Source organism: Lolium perenne, chromosome 7, assembly GCF_019359855.2.
Source record: "Lolium perenne isolate Kyuss_39 chromosome 7, Kyuss_2.0, whole genome shotgun sequence".
NCBI lineage: Eukaryota > Viridiplantae > Streptophyta > Magnoliopsida > Poales > Poaceae > Lolium > Lolium perenne.
The window spans coordinates 32,677,557-32,702,706 of NC_067250.2; the positions used below are offsets into that span (position 1 = coordinate 32,677,557).

The 25,150-nt window shown below is 41.3% G+C and overlaps 4 protein-coding genes and 1 long non-coding RNA gene across 14 annotated transcripts; 1 reads left to right on the forward strand and 4 right to left on the reverse strand.

Annotated features, from left to right (window-relative positions):
• Positions 1-1,830: 1,830 nt before the first annotated feature.
• Positions 1,831-8,763, reverse strand: LOC127317896 (glutamate receptor 2.8-like). Its single transcript, XM_051348500.2, has 5 exons — positions 8,397-8,763; positions 4,099-5,333; positions 3,705-4,017; positions 3,189-3,595; positions 1,831-2,564 (listed from the first exon to the last, which is right to left on the reverse strand). The coding sequence occupies exons 1-5, from the start codon at positions 8,662-8,664 to the stop codon at positions 2,139-2,141; spliced, it is 2,649 nt and encodes an 882-aa protein (XP_051204460.1). The 5' UTR covers positions 8,665-8,763; the 3' UTR covers positions 1,831-2,138.
• A 1,862-nt stretch (positions 8,764-10,625) lies between these two features.
• LOC127317897 (uncharacterized) lies at positions 10,626-12,508 on the reverse strand. Its single transcript, XR_007861512.2, has 3 exons — positions 12,249-12,508; positions 11,505-11,547; positions 10,626-11,219 (listed from the first exon to the last, which is right to left on the reverse strand). It is a non-coding gene; the product is annotated as an uncharacterized lncRNA (long non-coding RNA).
• Positions 12,509-12,644: 136 nt separating this feature from the next.
• LOC139833553 (uncharacterized) lies at positions 12,645-13,208 on the reverse strand. The gene has a single exon (XM_071823855.1). The coding sequence runs from the start codon at positions 13,206-13,208 to the stop codon at positions 12,645-12,647; it is 564 nt and encodes a 187-aa protein (XP_071679956.1).
• A 6,879-nt stretch (positions 13,209-20,087) lies between these two features.
• LOC127317895 (thioredoxin domain-containing protein PLP3B) lies at positions 20,088-25,094 on the reverse strand. 10 transcript variants are annotated; one of them, XR_011748550.1, is made up of 12 exons: positions 24,968-25,094; positions 24,768-24,855; positions 24,520-24,681; positions 24,107-24,230; positions 22,216-22,425; positions 21,885-21,916; positions 21,704-21,801; positions 21,551-21,623; positions 21,429-21,490; positions 21,232-21,329; positions 20,487-21,079; positions 20,088-20,265 (listed from the first exon to the last, which is right to left on the reverse strand). XR_011748550.1 is itself a non-coding variant. In XM_051348499.2 (9 exons), exons 4-9 carry the CDS (start codon positions 21,888-21,890, stop codon positions 21,075-21,077), a joined length of 342 nt encoding a protein of 113 aa, XP_051204459.1. In that variant the 5' UTR covers positions 21,891-21,916; positions 22,216-22,425; positions 24,107-24,230; positions 24,632-24,757; the 3' UTR covers positions 20,274-21,074. The 10 variants fall into 10 exon arrangements, 2 of the variants coding, with proteins under 2 accessions (XP_071679510.1, XP_051204459.1); XR_007861510.2 differs by having other exon boundaries at positions 24,632-24,681; positions 24,768-25,090; XR_011748549.1 differs by having other exon boundaries at positions 24,768-25,090.
• On the forward strand, positions 22,689-24,093 carry LOC127317894 (uncharacterized). Its single transcript, XM_051348497.1, has 4 exons — positions 22,689-23,025; positions 23,110-23,206; positions 23,278-23,402; positions 23,489-24,093. Exons 1-4 carry the CDS (start codon positions 22,911-22,913, stop codon positions 23,737-23,739), a joined length of 588 nt encoding a protein of 195 aa, XP_051204457.1. The 5' UTR covers positions 22,689-22,910; the 3' UTR covers positions 23,740-24,093.
• Positions 25,095-25,150: the final 56 nt, after the last annotated feature.

Here is a 25,150-nt window from a genome sequence, read left to right on the forward strand (position 1 = left end):
GACGTCCGGATAAAATTTTCGTTTGGAGAAGGTCCCTTTTCTAGCCACGTCCCCCAAACGCGACCTCCAAACAAAAAGTAAGTGTAAAAGTCGTGTCCGGCGTCCCCGGTAGAGACTCTATACACAGGGGATGGGCTGGGGACGCCGGACAACATTTGGAGCACGTCCGGACCGAAGCGGCCTTTGGGGCACGCGACTGGGACGTTTTTTTGGCCGGCGTCCCCCAAATCCCTTTGGGGGACGCTTTGGGGGACGCGACTGGAGATGCTCTTAGTTCCTGGTCTATTATTTTCTCCTCACAGCTACTTAAAGATGTCAGGTTCGCATGACAATGTGATTTTATAGTATCTGTGTGTTTCTTCTTGTTATCTTTTTGGCATTTTCTCATTTCAGATCTATTTGTGGAATAAGAAATTTTGGGTGTTGTATCTGTTATCTCCTGGATTTTTGGGTGTTTTATGTTCACTAGTTTGGGATTTTTGAACAGCTTGTTTCTGAGAAAACAGAATGGCAAATGAGTGGAAATGCCTTTGACCTTTGTTTTACTTCTTGTGTTGTATTGAGCGGACTGGGCACTTGTATTAGAAGCCTACCTAGCAATTCAGATGGAATGGGGCGCAGAGCGCCAGCAAGGAGGCGCCCCATGGTGCGCCCCAACCACTAGTTAACTTCTAAAGTGAGCCATGTCCGTTGAATTTATGTGATATCTTGCGGTTTCGCTTCGGTTAGTAGAAAATATCTGAACATCACATGCGGTACTTTTTGACAACCAATTCTATAAAGAGGTATGGTCAAAACTAATGTGAGAGAACTCCGATTTTAGGTTCTACCGCATCAAAGTTGAATTTTAAAAAATATATAATGCTGGATCTTTTTTAAGCCATGCAGGATAACTGCATGTGTTATGTTAGATAGGAGAAGAAAACTGGGCCGACAGAACCTTGTTTTCTGCATATGTTATACATAGGTACCAGTAAACAAGATTTTTTGTACCGAAGTCTTGTTTGGAAACATATTAGTGAGCAGCTAGATTTTGTTTAAACAAAATATCACTAATTTTAGTTTGCAGCTGCATTTATTTATTGGTTATCGTGCAATTGCCTGAAAAAAAACCAGATTTCAGTCACTTATATTTGCATTTGTTCATGATATTTGGTTCAAGTTAATCAAATTAGAAATAAACTTCCACTAAATAATCACATTCTTCTCCCCTTCTCTATAAAGCCCTGCCCAATGTTTCAGAAAAGCACACAAAATAAAGATAATCAACACATGTGATCTCAAGAAATATTACTCAAAAGTTTTTTTTTTCCTTGTAGATGTTTCGTATCCTTAGTCTGATCATAGAAATAACATAGAGGATTCCCAGATCAATTTCTTTTCTTCAAGTTATTCCTACTCAACAGTGCATTTTGCATCAATTTCCATAAGAAAAAAAATTATATTAAGAAGAATTTTGGATTTCCAAATAAATTTATTGTTTGGATCATATAAACTTCTCTCCAAATGTTGATACATGGATTTTGTTGTAAACACCCCTTTTCTATTAAGTGACCAAGAAATAATATCTTTATGCACAGAAATAGGAAACTTTCTAGCTCCTTCTAGAATGTATTTCCACTGATTCGTAAGTTCAGACTTTAGTCTTCTTCTTAACATGAGAGTATGATGAGTTAATTCATGAAGAAACATAATACCATCAATAATATTTTTTTCTTAATAGAAGCATTTTGTAGAATGCTGAAAAGCTTATCAGCATAAGGATATACTCTAATCGATTTAGTAATCAGCTTGTAGATACATGGAGACAAATGGAGCAAAATTGTTGGATTTTATTAGCATCATTCAACTTAGGCAACACTCCATAGTTCAATCTCTGCACATCTAACTGTCCAAGATGGAACCTATCAAACATATGCATCACATTTTAATCTTTGACTAATTTCTACATGATCTGAAAATTTCACAACTTTAAACTGGTTTTCTCGCAACACCAGCACAGATTGTAAAAAAGAGAACTGCAAACAAAAGTCTATCCGATAGTGCTGCAAAATGCTATAAAACCCAAGGGTCAGCCTTTCCTCGAAGAACTGATACATTGAAGCAGCCTCTGTTGTAGCCTCTGTTGTGGAGTGGAGTCAAAAGTGTGAGTCATGCATGTCAGCAGTCTCTGTTGTAGCTCCATGATGCTGGTTCACATCGACACCATTCCTCGAAGAACCGATATATTGCCCCTTGAAGATCCGCAACCTCCAGTCCTTGGCGACGGCAATGAAATCCAGCCATTTATGCAATGACGTGGCCCAAAGCTTGCCACCATCATGGTAGATGAAACTTAAGAGGTGGATAAGGAGCACAAGGCCTGACACAGTGCCACTGATGAGGAACAACCCACCGAAGCTGTTGAAGCCAAGGCTGGACGAGTCGATGTTGCGGATCTTGCTCTGAGAAGCTCCCGGGTCACCGAACCATTTCTTCTCTATTCGTTCCATCTCCTCCTGTACTTCAGGAAAAAAGATAGCCTGCGATACGTCGTGCACCATTGGTGACCCTATAGGGAAAGCCTGTAATTACATGTAACAAAAGTCAAAGCATGATCATTCTATATTACTACGTAGAATAAATCTATAACGCGACGCAGCGGCCGTTTGGACAACAAAAACAGAGATTGTGACATTCCTGTAACCAAGCGCGCAAAGTATAGGCAGACAGAGGCTTTTGGAGAGGTTCCAAAAATCAAGGGCAAAGGGAAAGCCAATGAAGAAGTCACGAATGATAAGATGCAACATTATCTGCAAATGTACAAGAAGCAACACACGTCGATAGAGGCGGTGCGCGCCTCAATACAGGTCAATGCTTGACCACTTTGTTGCGAGGGTGCACATCGGTGCGCTGCTAGTGGGTAGTGGCGAGAGTACTTGTGTGTTTCCGGTGTTTGTCTGTGTTGGATATAAGGTGGGGCCTCTATTCTTAGGTCTAGGGGCTCTTGTATCCGGCACAGATGATGTGCCGTGAGTTGTCTGTGTGGTTTTTGTTGGTTTCCATGAATTAACCGTGCAATGTACGGTTTGTGGGTCCGATTTTCCTATTAACTGGACCAATTTCCCTCTTCCACAATGCAAAAGCTGAGCTTCTGTCGTTCACCGTAAAAAAAAAGAATAAATCTTTAACCTGGGAAAGGAACTTACAAACCCAAAGCCTCCCAACTTGTAGGTCGGGCCAACCATGGTGTAACCTTCACAGTACTTTGAAAGGAAGACCTTTAGGTAAGGGATTTCATCAAATATTGCAGATACCCCTCCATTGCCAGATCCCCTCTGTAGGGCGTCAGCATACTCCTCCACGGTGTTATAGCCCAGTAAAATTTCCTGGCGGAAGCCCATTCCCTCAAGCCAGTATGCTACAGTGGAGCCCTTGTGATACCCCACGTAATCACCACTTCTTAGGAGATCTTGCACACTATTCACTGTCGGCTGGAGCCGCTGGACTGTCAACACGGACGTTAAGTTCGCCGTGTAGCTTGATGTTAGAATAAGCACGACAAATACCCATATGATAACCATGAACCTTGACAGGTTGCTCTGTAGCTTCTCCTCTGAAATTAACATGATTTACTTTAGGTTACCATTGACCAATCCTTTTTGTGAACCTTCAATACTACAAAAGGAAAATGAAACTGTAGTGAACAATGATAAGATGCATACTTTGGGAGAAGACGAGAGTTGAGAAAGCAAAGTAGAAGACAGTGCCAAACTGCTGCGAAGGTGTGCCATGGAATTCAGGGTTGATTCGGTGCTCAATAACCCACACAACAAAACCAGTAAAGCAGAAGAAGCCAAGGCTGGCGATCCAGAGGGTAGTTGTCAGTGGCTGCAGGAATATCCACATGCCCACATCCGTTTCTTTCTTCATTACCACTACCATTGATAATCCCGTGTCAGTGAAGGGCATCGTGAAGGACACCTTATTCATCCTGCTCATTGTGATGGTCGTATCACCGACCATGCCATCAGCTTTCTGCAATTGTAACCACGAGTTATTTTTTCATATATCGCTTAGTATGTCCCTCATATCTACAATTATCAAATCCATACTGACCTTTTCACGGACGAGGGTAAGAAGACTGTCATAACTGCTTGAGCTATCAATAACTGGCACATAATGGTAGGCCACTGGATAGGGCAAGTTCTTCATGAGCATGTCAAAAATATCAATACAGTAGCCTCTGACAGTAAAATTGTTGGCTGCACGACTGTAGGAGACCTCAACAAGCTGGTTAAAACCCTGCTTTTCAGGCACGATTATACGAAGAGGCGATCCATTCGATGACACATCCCACCCTTTTGGAGTAGTGGCTAGATGACCTGGCCAGAGTATTTGGTTCAGCCCTTTCGCCCCGCTGGTTTTCAAGTTCTTGATGATCCTAGACTCAGGTGTCCAGAAACCGACCGTCCTTGCACCTTTATCAACAATGTTAATAATCTCATACGACGATAGCTGAAGGTGCCCATTTACCAGCATGAACCTCCCAGCCATGCCATCAAATGTTGTGTTGAGCATAGCGCCCAGAAGTGTTCTCCCAGGTGTTGAGCTGGATACTCTGGCTATATGTACTGCTTTGGCAAGAGCCCATGCCGTGTCGTAAGCCCAGAGCAGCTGCGTGCTTGGGTTGTGTACATCGTTAATGCCTGGATTTTCCAATCTAAACCTTGCATTCAACCTTGCAGTGAAGTTCATGACATGAGCTGTTGCCTCCACATAAGGCCGGAGGGTGACGACCCCCTGCATATGATCAATCTTGTCAGGACTGAGGCTATCCACGACAGTGCCAATACTGGAAGTGGCTATCCAGATATACCCATCAGACATCATGCCAGCGACAGTCGCCTGGTAGAAAACGCGAGCAGCTAAATCCGGGAGCATATGCACAATGAACACTCTAGTGGGCGTCTCCTTGATATTGTAGAGTATTTGATTGAGGTAGTCCCCAGTCATACCAACCGGCAAAGCTATACTATCCATGAGATGTAAATTGTAACCCTGAAGAGCGAAAAAAAGTGCCGGGAGGATGTGAGCTCCATATGGTGAGTCTTCATACAGCACGGTAGCAGTGCGCCATGTGAACATATCAAGGATTGCAGCAATTGCCGCAACCTGAAAGGACTCATCAGGTGCAGTGTGCAGAAAGAAGGGCATCGATGATGCAGGGATTGGTGACAGGGAGAGTATAGGAATATGCGTGTGATTCCCAAGGTAGGCGACAAACTCGGATTCAGCTGAAGTTTGAGGCCCAATGATGGCTTGTATTCTATGTTTTCTGATCAGCTCATCAGCTGCAAGCAAATGCATATCACACAAATTAGTTGAGCCAATATTGACTGAATCAGAGATGCACCAAAAGTTGCCATCATGAAGCATGCCTAGTATGTAGTATCTGCAGTAAGTAAGTCACATAGTATTCTGGTTGAGTGCATTACTAGTCTTTACTACATACGATGGCTTTAGCTGTCCTATGAGCATTCTGGTCTACACAACCCAATCATATACTATAAGTTCACAGACTTCCCTTTATGGCACCGAAGTTGGGAGAGGTGATAGTTGCAGAGAACAGATCCAATGATTTCTCTGGCAATTTTTTCAGAGTTAGAATTAAGTGTGATGTCAGGAGACCACTAAAAAACACAGTGTCCATGGCATGGAAAAAAATAGCGCGCTATTTCAACGCTAATAGCACGCTATAGCGTTTCTAGACAACCCACGCTACATCATTCCGGCGCTATAGTGTGCTATAGTGCGCTATTAGCGCGCTATAGCACGCTAATATCGTATTTTTCGGCCGACGCTATTTTGTTATAGCGCACTATTTTTTTCCTTCCATGGTCAAGGCCAATAAGCGCCAAATCTTTCTGGTGAAGTATGAACGTCTGCCTGATTGGTGTGCCTTGTGTGGTATGCTTGGGCATCTATGAGCACGGTGACGGAGTTCATTCCCCAGAAGCTCTTGTTTTTAAGGATCTGAAGGCAACCTGGAGTATGAGGATGACTGGCTCGGGTAGGACTCGCGGCCGTGGAGCTGGACGAGGAAGGGGCAGAGGTGACCGTGAGGTTTACCAAGAAGATTTGTCAATTCCGGAACATAATACTCATGATGGAACTGAAAGGAATATGTTGGTGATTACTGATCATTCTCGTAAACGTGATATAGAAGCTCAGGTTGGGTTAGAAAAGAGTGAGGAAGGCCCTGTAGCAAATGTTGTCAATGCTCTAGTGAACCAGTTTCAGTCAGGATCGCCAGTAGGCAATGTGCCACCTAGCCCTCCTCCAAAGAGAGAACCAAAGAGGGTGCGCACTACTGATGGTGATGAGGTGATGGAAGGACAAGAGACGAATGGAAAAATCAACCTGAATTTGGCGGGCTCCATGGAGGGGAACCTCCAGGATCAATGAATCTACTAGGATTGAACTGCCGAGGGGGTGGGAACCCTCGGACAGTTCGTGATATGGCGACTCTTATACTGTCGCATTCCCCAACCTAGTCTTCCTGTGTGAAACTAGGCAGAAGAAGGATAAAATGAGGTGTCTCAGAACCTGTTTTGGTTTGCGTGGTTTTGATGGTATTGATAGTGAGGGAATGTCTGGTGGTTTGGCGTTGTACTAACATGAGTCATTGAATATTGAGGTGATTGAGGTTACCGCTAGGTACATCGACGCTCTGGTGAGGAATTCTGTTGATTTACCACAATGGCGATTTACATGTGTTTACGGGGAGCCTAGGGTTGAACAACGACATTTGATGTGGTCATCTCTAAGTGATCTTCATCTTCGACATGATCTACCATGGCTAGTTTTCGGTGATTTTAATGAATGCATGTGGAGTTTTGAACACTTCTCTTCTACTCCAAGAGCGGAACCGCAGATGGCTGCCTTTAGGGATCTCAAGGAATCCTCTAATTTTTTTCTTATGGAAATTGATGCAAAATGGGAGGTTTCCGGAAAACCATGCCCTCATGCTATATACCTAATTGGCAAAGTTAGACAACTAAAAACTGAGGACTTTGTGCATGACTACTATTCGGTTGAGAGGTTCAAGATGGCTTATGAATTTCAGATCAATCCAATGAATGATAGGTCTAAATGGCCAAAGGTTGATGTTGGTTTTGAGATGATTCCTCCACCTCTACAAAGGGCTGCTGCTAGGCCAAGGAAACAAAGAATTAAGGCTAGTGGAGAGCCTGGAAAAAAGAGGACCATATCAATGCAAAAGGTGCTATTAGTTTGGACATATAGAGAAGGGTGCAATGCTACTCAAGCTGAATTAGAACAAGAGCTTCCATCTCCTCGTCCAAAGAAAGTGAAAAAGTCAAGGTACTCTACTATTCTTTTTTCTTACTTGTGCTGCAATTTTCCTTCCCTAACCCACTGCCTCGTAGGAAAACTAAATCAGAAGATGTTGAAGCCTCCACAACAGTTGTTGAACCCTCTGCAATGCCTCATTCAAGCCCAGGTGTAACAACTAGAAGGATGGCTTCTCTTTCTCCAACTAGCCCAGGTGTAGGTACTAGAAGGATGGCTGCAATCTCACCAGGAGGAATCAGTGGTAGGATCATCATTGAGTAGATAAATTAGGTATCTTAGGGTGTTATTAGTATGAACAAGGTGTTGTACTAAGGATGGATCTGTTATGGCTTTTGCTGTGAACTCCGCTTTTGCTGTAAACTCCATTTTGTATTTTTACATCTGCAAGTGTGCTAGCTTGTTATGAATTCTAATATGTACTGAAGTTGTGTTCTCTGTTGTTGAAAGTGTCCACTTATATGCTGAAATTTTTGGCTGAATGAAGTGATGTATACCATCTTATAATGTTGAATTTGTGCTTCCATCTGTCCCAAAGTACACAGTGCAGTAATTTAGTCAAAATCTGAAGTTTACTGAGTTTGGTCAAATATATAGAAGGAAACATCAATAAGTAAGTATAATATTGAATAACTACATGATGAAAACATGGGTGTGCCTATGTCTCAGTTGACTGAGATTTTTCTTAAGTCTCAGTCAACTCATAGCAAAAACCGTGAAAACATATCCATTGGATCTACTGATATCGAATTGACATTCTAGATCTTCATATAGTTATATACCTGATGACTATATTCGTACGCCATATCTTTCTTCACTGGAATAATATAAGTCCAAACAGGCAATGAAAATAAAATTTCTATAGTGTGCATGTTTGATGATATAGTATCGGAAACCTTAACTGCTCCATTCTTAAACCGTAACGCAAAGCCTAATTTTAACTTCATATGTAGTACGCTTTATTACGGCAGTATGCAGATTTGGTTGATGGCCGCGAAAAAAAATTAAGACGCTTGTGTGTCATAAGTCATAACCGGCCTTACCGGCTTGCGCCGCCGCGACGACCTCTCCCCGCGAGTCCCGGACGCGCAGCTCGACCCGCGTGATGCCGGAGTCAGCATGCGCCGCGTAGAAGTCGTCCAGCGCCATGGATATGCAGGTGAGGCTCCGCCTCCCCACGTCGCTCGTCAGGTCTAGCAGCACGCCCACGGTCACTTGCGCAGACAGCCGCGAGCCACCGGCGTTCGAAAGAACGAGTACAGGGAAGACCGCCACGAAGGAAGCAAGGGCGATCGTCGAGCGACCCATCATGGAGAGTTGCGGCCGCGGCCGGAAAGCTAAGCGGAATTCTCTCCGGCGCGGAATTATTGTATACGCCCGTGGAAAGCCTCGAGGGGACGATCTCGTCGAGTCAGGCTCTCTGTTGCTGTCATCACTAAAATAGACCGTCTCTTCTGCTCAACTCATCACCTCATTTCTTGGAAAATCTCTTATTTGACTTTGAAGTTTGAAGTTTGACTCTTGGACTTGGACCTGGAAAATATTTTTCATTTGCTGGAAAGGTAAACAACCTTGTTTGATCCACCGGATTCTCATAACAAAAATAAGAGAACACAAGTTGGGTAATGCCTACTGGAGTGTATGATCGAATTTGCACCGATGCTTGTTCAATTGAACTTCATCAGTACTTCATTAGTTCACAAAAGGATGTCTTAACTTTGTCAAAATAAGCATGTATCTATATATGTTTTAGTGTGAGATACATGTAAATTTAGATAAAGTTGAGATGTCATCTTGTGAACGAGAGAGTATTGAACATAAAAGATTCAATGAAAGTTTCATGTAAAATAAAATACTTAGAAATGCTTAAAATTTCTATAAGGTTCACTCACACTTACAAAAGATTTATTTTTTTGAAAAAACATGCCGCCCATCACAATTCATTAAACTTGAAAAGGATTACGGAGATTGTTACACTTCCTCCCAAACCCACTCACCCACCATGGCACCCAGAAGTGGCACCGTACACCCTACTTAATTTGTCTTAGGCGCCCATATCCAGGGGCGGAGCCAGGATTTGACCATAGGGGGGGGGGGGGGGGGGCGAGAAAGCCGATAACCACTTAATGCCATAGAAGATTTTTTTATAGGACGAACGGCATACAAGATATTATCTAAATATTGCATCATTAATACTATGAACTTTGAAAAACCATTCCTGCCTTTTTCATCATTTTTAAACTATTTAAAAGAAACAAATTTTACCTTCAGTCCTCATTCTATAGTCCTACAAAAGTACACAAAGTGATACAAAATTTCTATCTGATTTTATAAAAAACTAACCGGCCAGTGATATGTATATGGATAGAATTGCAATACAAATAGAGTGACATACCTTAGGCATAGATATCATGTATGAGTTACAGTCGTTTGAGGGAGTATCACAGAAATAGGTTCGTCAGCACTTGCACGAGGCGCCGGAGCAACGGACAGGCCGTATCTTGCTTTGATCTCCAGTTGCGATGGCGCCGCTGGCGTATGTAGACGACGGGCGGCGAGCGGGGAGTGGCCGGCGGCGGCAGGCAGCGCCCACCGAGCCGCAGGAAAAAGAAGGGACATACGGTTCGACATCAATCCACGATCGATTGATCTGTTCTGCCTAGTAATTCCAATCGACTGTATCGATTTGGCGAGCACGGAGCCTCTTTTGATCCGGGAAACAAGGCCACACATAGATAGGCTATTATTGGGGCTTGGTTCGCTAGAGAAGATCATAATCAATTTACCTCGCATGGGCTAATTCTCCGGCAATTAGGACGTATATACCAGCATATGTTCTCTTTCTTAGTAGATGACCCCATTTTGCTGGTCTCACAGCGAGCCACGTCACCTGAGTTCTTATGTCCATTGGATCTACTAGCTGGATTGATCCATCTACGGTGATCCTAGCGATGAGGCCAGCTCCACGAATGTTTTGCCTTTCGTGTGTACGCCCGCAGCTACGGTTGCATGTCATGAAGCTGTGTGCCCCTTAGGGCTCATTTGGTTGCAAGGGCCCATAAACCCAGGGAACCAAAGCCCCACCCGATATATCCCTGGCCGCTCGGGATCCGGGGGAAAACGCGTCCGTTCCCTGTGTACGTTTGGTAGCAAGGGGAGGGGTAGTATCTCCAGCCTCCCAGACACAAAAGTATCAGCAAATCTGGAACGAAGGGTGATAAATTGAAATAATGTAGCAAACAATTCCGATTTTTTTTCTACAGTTTCAGACATAAAACAAATAGACAATCGTTCATTCATTGAGAAAATCAAAATAATAGCAATTCTACAAAACTGGAAGTCCGAGACACAACATTATACAAATAATTTAAACAAGAATCTAGACAAATGCGCACATCAACATTTGTAGCGTCATGATTATCTAAATTTCAGCAATCATGGTAGCACCAATTGAACTCTTTCAAGAAGCATAAATTTCTGACATGCTTTCTTAGGAAAATTGATACCAACATTCAAAACTGGATCCATTACACCCATTCAAAACATAACCAAACGAGGAAGAGTCACTCTGCTAGAACTTGTACCATCAGCTTCTTTTGAATATCACCATCGCCTTCTTGATCTGCAGCTCACCAACTCGTTGTGCTCATCGCCGCCGAAGCCGCTCGTCATCATCATCTGCAGCCACAACAGCATCACCAGCTCAATGCGCTCGTCGCCGTCGACACAGCAGTTTGTCGTGCTCGTCATCTCGGTCTCCAGCAACAACTCCGCGATTCACAGGCTGTAGAAGAGGAGCTCAATTATCAGGCATCATAACGCAGCAGCACCTCGGCACAGACACAACAGCTTGCCATGCTCATCATCTGCATAAGCAGCAGCAAAACAGGGAAATGATGGTCAAGAACTAAACTAATATGGTTGCATCATTGTTCAAATTGGCTTTTAAATTCCATTGAGTGTTTATGATATTTATTAGCAGTCTGTACATGCAACAGTGCCAGAGCTTCAAGCTCTTACTCCCTCTACATGCTCTACATAAACTACTGCTGTAACTAATTTACCATGTAATACTGGTAAAAAGGTGAAAAAGGTAAAAATATAGTACTCCGGGAGTAGTAACCAAAAATAAAGAAGAAGATATGCAATACCTGCAAGATCATCGAGCTTTTTCCTCCAAGCCCAGTTGACAGCCTGCAAGATCAGGACCCACGGCTCATCAGCGCGGGGGACAGGTAAGGCATGAACTAATAAAATGGATCTTCACAAATAAACACATCCAGCTAACTTTAACCAAGTGAGATGACAATCGTTATATTCCTTCCTTGACAATAACTTTACTCAGCCAACTTGAACCAAATTGATATATAACATTTATATGTTGAGCTTACATAAAGTATAATGCCAGTGCAACAAATGACTTTGATCTGTACAAAACAAAGCAAGAATGACTGAATATATTATTCCTACCTGATCTTAACAAAGAGCAACATTACAACAATAATTCACACTTCTTTTTATTTCGCCAGATAGGGTCAGCAAGAAGTACAATCAGACAATCACACTATCAAGTAGTAGTTCAGTTCACTTTTTTCATGCATTTACTAGGAAATCTTGAAGAAGATACTTGTATCGAGAAGAGCCCAACTATTAATCTATCATAACAGATCATGGCCAAAGTTGACCACATATTTCTGGAGTGCTATGTGCTGTTCAGTTACTACCAGCAGGACTGACAACCACTAGATTGATATAAAACCAAACATCAGTGCAGGAGGTGGTGCTCACGTTCCTAGATTTCTAGATCTGGAGCAGCACAAAGATGTACAGATCCAGGGCAGGAGAGTGCAGAATGGAGAAGCAAACCAAGGACGGGAGAAGGAGTAGGGGTTAACCTTCGTCAATCCCGACAGCCGGCCGTCGCCGTCGCCGGAGGGGACATGAGAATTGCAGCGGAGCAGATCTTGGGAGATGGGGAAGGACGGACGCCGGCGAGGGGATAGGCAGTAGAGGGAAGAAACAAGTGCAGGCGCAGCTATTGTTATGTCCTGCCCGGCGGTGAGATGGCCGCCGGTAGGGTTCCGGTGGGGAGAAAGGAGATCTGGGGAAGAGAGAGCTTGGAGAAGAAGAAAGACACAGTTCAATCATTTAATTCCTCGATGATCTGATCCTTACAGCACACAGGCTTATAACCCGCCTGGCCCAACGCACACACACCCAGCGACACGTGGCTCTATCCTAGCCACAGCTACCCTTCTCCTGCGCCGTCCGATAACTGAACCGCTCTCCTCTCAGTCACTTGCACCTAATGCTTCAGCAGTCGTAACACCACCGCCCCCTGAAGGACCAGCTTGCCCCCAAGCTGGAGCATTGGGAAAACGAGCTCGCAGCACATCATAGTCCTCCCATGTAGCTTGACTCAGTGGTAGAGATGTCCACTTGACCTTGATCTGGACATGAGCCGCATTACCTTTCTTGCATAAGCGTCGCTCCAGAATTTCTTCAGGTTCCAGTTCTTGTGTGTCCATCTGTATGTGCACAGGAAAATCGGTGGACACCGCTGTATTGTCCGGCACGAACGGCTTCAGCTGCGAGACATGAAAGACGTTGTGTATCTTGGTAGTTGCCGGAAGCGCCAGCTTGTAGGCCACTTGTCCAATCTTTGCCACAATTTCATATGGACCGAAGTACTTGTATGATAGCTTTGGCACTGTCCTCTGAACCACTGATTGTTGCACATAAGGCTGCAGCTTGAGGAAGACAGAGTCGCCAACCTGAAACTCCCTGTGAGAACGATTCTGGTCGGCATAATGCTTCATTCGCTTCTGTGCTCTTTCCAGCTGGTATTTCAACATTGCCGACACTGATTGTCGTTCTGCCAGAAAATCTTTTACTTCTATGTTGGCAGTGGTGTTCTGTGTCCTGGCAAGATCCCATAGTGTGGTTCTTCCTTGTACAATGCTTTGAAAGGCGAGCAACCAATCGCTGTGTGGTGAGAGGTGTTGTACCAAAACTACTGCCAGAGGCAACCAAATTTGAACCATTTGTTGGGCTGCTCATTCGCAGCGCATCGGAGGTACATTTCCAAAGATTGGTTCACCCGCTCAGTCTGTCCATCTAACTGAGGATGATATGCACTGCTCATCTGTAGCTTGGTGTCGAACATGGCAAAGAGGTCTTTCCAGAAGTGACTTGTGAACACAGGATCTCTGTCTGAGACAATAGAGATGGGCATAATGTGCAGGTTCACAACATTGTTGAAGACAGCCTTTGCCACAGAGTGAGCAGAGTATGGATGTTTCAGAGGTACAAAATGAGCATATTTCGTGTACCTGTCGACAATGACCAATATGACATCGTACCCAGCCGACTTTGGGAGCCCTTCGACAAAATCCATAGATATTTCTTGCCAAGATCCCTGTGGAATCCTCAGCGGCTGTAAGAGACCTGGAGGTTTGTAGTGTTCATGTTTTGCCTGTTGACAGATAGTGCATTGCTGCACAAATTCCTGCACTGCAGCTTTCATGCCAGTCCATGCAAACAGTTTGTGTACCCTCTGGTAAGTTGCCTGGATGCCAGAATGGCCTCCAATAGCACTTGCATGAAAAGCCTGGATTAACTTGGTTTGTAATCCTGTGTTAGCCCCAATCCAAATCTTCCCATGAAGTTTAATTAACCCATGTTGTAGCTCATAACCATCACTGTTAGTGCCTGTCACAGCTAACTCTTGAAGCAGAGCTTGAGCCTTGTTATCCACAGCATAAGAATTGACCACCTCTTGAATCCATACTGGAACACCAGCTGATATTGCATAGATGGAGAAAGCATGGCCCATAGGAATGGAAGCAAATAACTCCAGTGCCATATGCGCATGGCATGCTGTGACCGTCCTTCTCGTCTGTGGGCGCCATCAAGCTAAATGTGGTTATTTAAGATATGAATATCTAACACTACACTACAGGGCCCGTTTTCTGTATAGATCATGAACAGCTAACACTGCAGGGCCAAAAATTGAAACCACAAATTCTCAAATAAAATTCTACAATCTGACAGGCCATGGCTACATTTGATTTGACTTCGCAGACCTACAAATTCTCAAGTAAAATACTATTTTACGATGCAGATGGCTGCAATGCTTCAACTTTAAAACTGGGGACAAAGGCCCTAGTAGATTACCTCCGTAAAGGAATCTGCTTGTTGTGCGACCCGGGCTTGATTTACCCATTTACTCCCATGGAAAAACGGCCGTTAAATCGAACCTGAAATCATAATGATTTATGCAAACATTAAGTAATAGATGAAACACAATTAAATTGGCCAAATATAAACTATATAAACCAAGAAAACAGCTGATACGCTCCATAAGTAGGTACAAACAGTCATAGCATAGGCTAATTATTCAGGGAAGAACGAAATTGTTGAGTAATCAGTGGAGAAAGATATGGAACAGATAAATCTTCCCATGCATGAATTATGTCAAATACCTTCTGAGCATAGATAAAATATATTCTGCTAAGATAATTTTTAGGATTGTGGGGATTAATAGAGGGAAAGAAAAAGAGATGACAAAAGAGAGAAGATCCTTGGGGCTGCTCATGGAGAGACGAGGACAATGGGGGCGCCACGCTCCACCGCGCTGAGGACGACGGCATCGATCTTGTTCCCTTGAGCCATCTCCTAGCCACCATAAGCAGAACTGTGTCATTACCTGCTTCAGGTAACATTGGGAAATATAAGTTTGGAGAATCACCCAGTATTAGTCAGCTGAGAGCAATAATCTAATAAAGAAATCAGATTATAAGTAAAAATAGCTCACATGAGAGTGGCTCAATAATTGCAATAGTCAGTTCTGATAACCTGTGAGAGAAAATACAAACACAAAATAGAGGTAGTAAGTACGTGGATCAGAAAAACAGTAACAAATTAGAACTAAAATGGTACAAAACTATTTTTTCAACTGGCTCACAGTATTATTTGTATGCTAGGTAGCTGTATAAATCCATGACCTACTAAACCATGTGAAGCAAATGGCAATTTAATGGCATGCTTTAAAGTAAGAAATGAATGAAAAAATATATCTTTGCCTACAGCAGATAGTTGAGTGATTTCAACACGCCAACATATTTACATTGCAACTTCCGATCTAAAAGCAACATGAAGTGACTACAAAAGGTAAAGAGAAGTGATTTGGCAATAAATCCATGAATTCATAGATAAAAGAACTTGTCATGACATACATGAACGACATACATGAATGGTTAAAAATCACATCGGGCATGAAATAGAAATATACCAGATTTGCTGCTTTAGTATATAAATCTATGGAAACAATATCAGGAGTAATATTTTAAAATAAGGGATGGTCAGTCCACCTACACATGCTCCTTCTGTAGATTAATTCAGGCTAAGTACAAAAATAATGGAGAAAAAATTGCTTCTGTTTCCAAATACAAATACCTTTACTTATTTCCTTTACAATGAAAAAATCCAAACAATCAGCACCAAGAAGTGTTCCTTTACATGAACAAAACACAAGAAAAACCGAGGTGCTTCTTCAGATCTGGATGCATCCATACCTGGGCAGTTCATGCCTTGCTTCAATAAAATGGATCTAGATCTGACGGGAATAAATTCATGGATATTGCAGATGAGAGAGAGAGAGAGAGAGAGAGAGAGAGAGAGAGGACAAGGAGGAGGAGGAGAAACCTGTAGGTCTCCAACGAGGAACCTGTAGGTTTCCAACCAACGAAGAAGAGGACGGGACGATATGGTGCTGTGCTTCTAGCCGGTATCCTTGAGAGAGGAGGTTGAAGAAGGTTGGACGAGGGGATTGGGACGCTCCTCCGCGACCGCAGCTTCCTCTCCGGGGTAATGGAGGTCCTCGCGACGCCCTGCCGGGGCTCTCTCGCATGGCCCCTGGTGAAGGTCGCCTGCGCCGCCCTGCCGCGATGGCCCTTGTGGAGGCCGCCCGACCGGCCGCGCCGCCCCTTGCCCTCGCCAGCGGCCCCTGCCGGAGGTCGGCCACGCCGTCCGTCGCCCATGCCGGCTGTTCCAGAGAGGACCACGGTAGAGGCAGAGGGGTGGAGAGGCTGCGAGGTGAGGGATTGGGGGAGAGGCGTGCGGGGACTGGGAGGAGGACGGGCATAGGAGGATGTGCGCAGCGATTTGGCAAAGGCGGCTAGGGTTCCGCTCCGTTGATCTCGATTTTATACGGTACGCATTAAAATACCGAAAGTACCCCTGCGGGTGGAGACCTCCACCGGCTGACGCCAATGCGAACCGAAAGATATTCCAGCCGCAGTGGCTGACGTGTGGGGCCGGCGAAGGTGGGGCCCAGATGCAGCCGGAGGTGGGTAACAACCGGCCATTGCATGGGGACAGCTAGTGAGAGGATGCTCTGTCTCTTGTGCCCAGAATAAACGAACCAGATGCGCTGATGGGGTGATCCAACGGCCACGAAGCGAGGATCGCTGTGAGAGCCCCATGGGGGTGCAACAATTATACCTTTAGATGCATGATCCGGTCACATTTAATCCATCTATTGTCTTTTGTATCTCATAACATTCAAATATTTTGTTGTGCCATATGAATTGTTGGAAGGTGAACCATATAGGGTTGTTCATGTGATTGTATCGTATCAATCAAATCGGGACTGCATTTTGTATGTATGATTTACTATAGTATGATGTAAATTGTTCTAACTTGCTTAATCATTTATGCTATCATGTCATACATCATCTATACAATTGGATGGTTTATCCAAGTATCCAAGACACTATGATTTGTGTAGCAGTCTATTACAAGTACAATTGTACTTGACATATTGCCGACCGCCTTCTCTACAACAACTATTGTTGTTTAAAAAAAGTTTATTTAATATTATTTCATATTATGCATTTAATTCCGCAGCACCGCGCGGGGTACTAGTAACAGAACCTACGGCAAAACGTTGAGGGGGGCGATGCATTGGGGGGGGGGGGGGGGGTCTAGCCCCTGTCTCCGCCCCTGCCCATATCCACACACACCTAGGCAGGTCCTGCTACTTGTGCAATTTATCTGGAGGACTAAGCTCTAATGTTAACTTGCCTAAAAAAAGATCTAATGTTAACCAAGATTTTAAAATCCTAGTACTCATGCTCAATGGTTGTATGAGTTGGTGCAGAGGTCAGGAATTGTGCAATTCTCCCCATTTTTAAGACCGGTCTTAGATCAAACATATGAACCAAGGGACCTCAAGGGAATCTACTGGTAATTAAGGTACTCCTTTTAAAAGAGTATCGGAGCAAAGCATTAACACTCCATGAACACACGTGATCCTCACATCATAGCCATCCCATCCGTTTATCCCAATTATTGTCACTTTGGGGCCTCGGGTTCCGGACAACGATATGTGTATACAACTTGCGGGTATGATAAAAAACAATAATTATCCTCATGAATCAATAACATGTTAATATCTAACATCATGGCACTCGGGGGTCTAGCTGAGAAGCATTAAGCATAACAAGTTGCAACAATGTTAAAAATAATAACAACGGATACTAGGCACTATGCCCATAACAATCTTATAGCTATTACATGAACAATCTCATTCAATCCCTACCATCCCCTACAGCTTACATCGGGGGAATTACTCACACATGAATAGAGGAATCATGGATGGTTGATGGAGAGGCATCGGTGATGGCGATGGTAATGATCTCCTCCAATTCACCGTCCCGGCAGGGTGCCAGAACGGAGTTTTTAGTTCCCGGATTGGGGTTTCTGGTGGCGGTGCAGCGTAACTCTTTCTGGAAAAACGTCGAACCCCCCTCTATTTTTAGGGTCAAAGGATTAGTATTGTCCGGAGGAGAGGTCGAGGGGGTGGCCGAGGCGGCCACACCAAGCTTAGGTGCGACCAGGGCTGGCCCGCGCCTAGGCCAGGTGTGGGCCCATCGTGGCCCTTCTCCGTCTTGTCTTTTGGCTCCGTGAGTATTCGAGTGAAATATGAACTTTGCGATATTTTCCGGGAATTTTCCTGAAAGTTGGATTTGTGCACAAAATGAGACACCAGAATTCTTTTGAAAACAGAGTTAGTCTGTGTTAGTTGTATTCAAAACACACGAATTAGAGGGCAAACAATAGAAAAAGTGTTCGGGAAAGTAGATACGTTTTGGACGTATCAATATATTATTTGATAATAATAATATAAATGAATAAAAACATAATTATTTCATATTCAAATTCCTCACATTTTTCTAATAATAAATCATATATTATTTGTCCAATTACGGTTTATAGAATTAAAGATATTAATTATTTGGCCATATTATATGAATAATGCATATATTATTTTAGAATAATAATAAATGAATCAAACATGATTATGTCATATGCAAATTCCTCACATTTTTCTAATAATAAAGCATATATTATTTGTCCAATTCCGGTTTACAAATTTAAAGATATCAATTATTTGGCCTATTATATGAATAATGCATATATTATTTTATAATATACTAATAAAATTTAAATAAAAAACATAATTAAATTCCTCATATTTTTCTAATAATAAAGCCTATATTATTTTTCCAATTACGGTTTATAGATTTAAAGATATTAATTATTTAACCATATTATATGAATAATGCATATATTATTTGATATTAATAATAAAAATGAATAAAAACATAATTATTTCATATTCAAATTCCTCACATTTTTCTAATAATAAAGCATATGTTACTTGTTCAATTGCGGTTTACAGATTTAAAGATATTAATTATTTGGCCATATTATATGAATAATGCATATATTATGTGATAATAATAATATAAATGAATAAAAATAATTACATATTCAAATTCCTCACATTTTTCTAATAATAAAGCATATATTATTTGTCCAATTGCAATTTACTGATTCTAAGATATTAATTATTAGGCCATATTATATGAATAATGCATATATTATTTGATAATAATAATAAAAATGAATAAAAACATAACTATTTCATATTCAAATTCCTCAATTTTTTCTAATAATAAAGCATATATTATTTGTCCAATTGCGATTTACAGATTTCAAGATATTAATTATTTGGCCATATTATATGAATAATGCATATATTATTTGATAATAATAATAATAAATGAATAAAAACATAATTATTTCATATTCATATTCATATTTTTCTAATAAGAAAGCATATATTATTTGTCCAATTGCGCTTTACAAATTTATAGATATTAATTATTTGACCGTATTGTATGATAATGCATATATTATTTGATATTAATAAAAAAACATAATTATGTTTATTCAAATTCCTCACATTTATCTAATAATAAAGCATATATTATTTTTCCAATTGCGGTTTAGAGATTTAAATATATTAATTATTTGGTCATATTATATGAATAATGCATATATTATTTTATAATAATAATATAAAACGAATAAAACATAATTATTTCATATTCAAATTTCTCACATTTTTCTAATAATAAATCATATATTATTTGTCCAATTGCGGTTTACAGATTTAAAGATATTAATTGTTTGGCCATATTATATGAATAATGCATATAATTATTTGATAATAATACTAAATGAATAAAAACATAATTATTTCATATTCAAATTCCTCACATTTTTCTAATAATATAGCATATATTATTTGTCTAATTGTTGTTTACAGATTTAAAGATACTAATTATTTTGCTATATTATATGAATAATGCATATATTATCTCTACTACTTAAAAAGACTCAATTGGTTCCTTATTCTGCCAATACGTTTGGTCGTTTTGGTCGTCGTCGTCCTTCGTTGCCCACCCGCCAGGGCCAGGCGTTAACATGGGCCGACCGCAGTCCATCGCCTCGCCAGGAAATAACAGGAAATAACAGGAATCACGCCAGGAAATCGTGCGCCTGTTATCACGCATGGAAATAAATCACGCATGGATGGAATCTATTCGTGCACGCATGGAAATAAATCAGGAAATTAAATGACCATGATTCACCCATGACGCATGGTATGTAATCTCCCCAGTAATCCTTCCCAGTAATCACGAAAAAGGACGCATGTATAAAAAGGAATGAAACCTGAACGATATTAATTACATTAAATTACAAGGAATGAACCATCTTACCATAGCTCAGTTCTTTTCCGAAACGTCTACAAAACTCCAGGCTAAGGTCATCTTCATCTCAGTCCAGTTCATTCATCTTCATCTCAGTCCAGCTGATCCATCTTCAATCTACCACCATGCTGAGTCAATACTTTCTCAGTCGCCACGCCTCCAAGAGGGTAATGGCACCAAGGTAAGTTCCAGCATCACGTTTTACTCATGTTCTTAGCATCACGTTTTACTCATGTTTCTCCATTTATAATGCAGTCATGTTACATTCTGCAATGTGGAACAATTGCATATCTACAACAGATCCTGGGAGGCAACTTTGAAACTTATTTCTGGTCGAATAAAAAACAACAGAGTAGGTGATCTAATCTACCATGCTATCCTCGCCGACGAAAATGTAAGTATTCCTTATTCACAGAAATGCAAACGAACATCTTGCATCAAATGCCTTGCAACACAAATGTGGGAGTTAAATCACAAACCTCGGCACTGGCAGTTAAATCACACAACTCAAAAAGTGGTATCTTCGAGAAGATCTTTGTTTGAACAACAGAAGGTTTGCCGATAGTCAGGGTCCCAGTTTTATCAAATATGATAGTCTTAATCTGCAAACGAATATTCAAAAGGGTAGTTCAGTATGCAAAGCTACCACATTAGAATTAATCAAGAAAAGAAATACTTCCCCACCCGAGTCTCTAACTCTGTATTACATGGGCATGCACATGTGCACACACAAAAAAGTAACAGCTGTCTCTACCTTTCCTCTTCAGAATATTTTCCAATGCCCTGGTAGAAAAATCATCTTTACCTCCAAGGTCTTCAAATCCAACTAACCGATCAACAACAATACCCTTCCTGATGTAGAAAAGTACCGTGAACACAGTATATTAGTATAATGCCTTATGACATTGGAATTTGAAATAGGTAGAAACCGTGAACAGTTTATGCACTTACTTGAACAATATAACACATGGCAACATTTTAATTGCCAGTTTTGTCACAAAGAAGGGAGCATTCTGAAATAATCATCAACAAATTAGCATCATCGATGCAGTAGAAGAAGAAGTCATACGGACCTCGGCATCAAGCTTGATGAATTTAGTCCCCAAATAGACCGGCGCAAGTGCCTTCAAATGCTTATCCATGATCCTACCAAAAAATTAGACATCCTTCACTGAATCATCATGGGCAAGAGTTAAGCAATTCCGTAAACAGGAGTTATGGCTTACTTGCAGCGAGTGACCTCCGCTAGGAAGTCTCCTTCAATTATTTCCCTGTATTCACCATGACCTTGCCTCTTAAGCACTTCACGCTTCTCAACCTCTCTCTGTTGCGTAGAGAAAACTGAAATGCTTAGTACATGATACGACACTTACACAAGCTTCACAAGTGTGAGATTCAGATCAGTACCTTCATAGCAGCAATCTCTCAAGCTCTGGGTCCTAGAAATCAGATAAAGATAAATGTAAGAGAAGATAAAGAGATGCTGTAAAGTTTAACTCACATCCATTAATTCAACTTCGTCATGAAAAAAACAGTGCTATTCTTGCTCCAACAGTATATTTAATAATAGCACAAGTTCAAATCAGCTTAACACAGATGCCAGCAGCTTACAGCATGGCATTCATGAAAAGAAACTACATGTGTGAATACAATCAGTTCAATGGCTTACGAGCATAAGCAACAGACGGCTTGAACACAGTGACCAACACTACTATGATCACAGACCTGCCATATTTACCTTGTGAGCTTTCTGAAGTGCATTGCCACCTTTGTTAAGAACACCTAGAGAAGCACCTTTTCCGGTGGCAACCATAACAGCAGTTGGAGTAGTCTTCTGCAGAGCAAGCTCAAAACTATCCATTGCCTCCAGAATCCATTGCTGAGGGTAGAGGTGAAGTTGCCCATTTATGAACCAGCCAAGCTATGTAACGAATGCAGCCACCACAACCTTGAAATAAGATGAAACAATGTGAGGTGGAAAAGGTTTTTCCAAAAGAGCTACCCTGACAGCAAGAACACACTGGAATATTTGCAGGTATCAGTAAGGAACAGTGTTAAATTTGAAACAAAATCTTAAGCCATTCTTATTGGACGATAACTATGGAACAAAATCTTATTGGACGATTCTTAACAAATTGTGCTTCTGATCATTATTTTTCAAAAACATTATTTTGGCAAACCATTCTTTCTTACAAGACAGTATGGAAAACAAGGGTATTCTTTCATATCGTTTGAACATTGCTATTATTTCTATCCGTTTGAACATTGGAATTTTCATAGGGTGATAAGATGGAAGCGATAGCATCTGGACAAACAGCATTGCGTGTGAACAACGAGTTGTGAACGGGCCATGTATACTACATCAGAGGTATTGGGTTCCAGCCGGCTGAAACACTGTTAAAACGATTGTTACACAATGATTATTACACCACCATGCACTCTTGGACCCAAATTGATTTAGCTGGGCCTACCATTTCCATACCTATGCTGCCAGACCGGTTCATGACTTTCAGTTGTGTCGCAACACTGACAAACAGACAACTTGCAGGTGCATAGAAATTTTTAGTAAAAAATTTGGTTCACACTTTTTTACTTTTCAGGCTATTGAATTGATATTTTTAAGCATTTTCAGATGTAATTGGGATAGTCGTCTATGTTAGCCCCGTCCGATTCCTCCCGTCAACCAATCGTAACACGCCATGCCGAGAAGTCGTGCTGATGAACAATAGGTATGATAAAATAAACTTGAGTTTTTTTATCTTCTGATTATCTGTTATCTAAATTACTGTTTCTTTACAAGGTGGGAGTTCATATGTCTGCGCATATGGGACAAGCACGTGTCGCGCCACATGATGAAATGGCGACGTGCCGAGCAGGATATGTCTATCTTATCTGCCATCCTTTTTGAAGTCAGCACGGCACAATGTAAGTTGGGATGTACCATTTGACATTATAATAAACTTACATACATGACTATATTTACTCATATGTTGTTTTCACAAATTTCGTAGGGGCTTTGAAATCAACAGACAACAACAGCCAACTTGTTTTTGATCCGGACACTCTCCTAGCTTATTATGATCTTGCATCTTTTCGTCAAACACTTCGCCCAGCTTATAATGTGTCCACTCTAAAACGTGTCAGGGCCTTTGTGCGACAAAGGCTCAAAATGGGTTTGTATGTGAACCTCCGAATATGGAAGGGCTTCAAATCCGGGCGGCTTGCTCTGGTGGACTCGAACATGTCTTTGGGGGCCCTTTGAAGGACATAATATGAAGATGTAATATGTTGCCCTTTCAAAGTTGTCTACTAAGTGAACTCTCTGTTCTCCATCTCATAATGCCCTCGCACATATCAAAGGCGATCTCAATGTGTCCAGTTTTCACATGATGGGCTATTATGTTTCCATCTTTATTTATTTGCCCTCTTGATTATCTTGACATAAAAAATAATATTATGCAAGCTACTTTTAGATTTCCATTGCCCATAGACAATACAACTACATATTCATAAAAGATATGTGAATTACATAAATGAGAACACACTTGGCATACAACTGAGACAATCTGCAATTCAGGAATCTCTACTACAGATAAAAAAAAGATGGAAAAATACATTTCAGTACATACCTGTTTTTCTCACTCCGTAAATGATTTCAGCCAATTTAATTAATCTTTGGTGCATGAACCATCAATACAATGCTTATGCAAAGTAGACACACGTCAGCTATTTTGTTCCATATTAAGTATGGACCTGCCATGAAAATATGACGTCAATAGAACGAGCATTATTTTGAGATAATAAAATGCATCTCATTAATTGAAACTCTAAATTTACATTCATCAGTTTAATGACAAAAATATTCAGTCAGCAAAAAGGATCAATCACCTGCATTTTTAACAAAGCATCTCATTTAATAAATCCCTAAATTACCTGAATCAAATCATCACATTTAATGAACCCCTAAATTACGTGAATCAAATCATCTTATTTAATAAAACCCTAAATAATAGCAATCAATTCAATGATGAAATCAACTCGCCTCAGATAGTATCTCGGCATGCTCATATTACTTGACACGGACATCACGCTATGGTAATGTAATTAATACATTACCCATAATTGCGACAAGGAAGCAGCCATATAAAAGATACCTCAAGCATGGCTGGGGCGAGAGGTCTCGTGAATCCAGATTTCAACCTGCCTGTCTCCAAAACAATTTTCAAGGGACGTCACAAGTCAGATCTGCAGATAAATTCAGCGAGTTCAAGGTATGTACAAAGTCATTACCATTACATCAAAAGTTGAAACTACTGTACTATTATCCCTTAAATAATAGTACAGTAGTGCATGATCCCACTAAGTACATAATGAGCATCTGTGGCATAAATATCATGCATGGGATATTAGAAACCCACAAAAATCACAGTACATATATGTATTGAATTTTCAGTTTTGCACACTCCTAGAATTATAGAGAGAGGTTTGACCTGTGAGAAGGTGGAGGGCTTCAGGTTTCTTACTTTTTCTACCATTAAAAGTCGATGATATCACTCATATATCACTAAAAAATAGCAAGAGCCATGTTCCTTTTTTTTCCAAATGTCCCATGAAGAAAGGCTTTAGGCCATGCTGATCATGTGATTGCTGATGTCTAGCTGAACACCGACAGC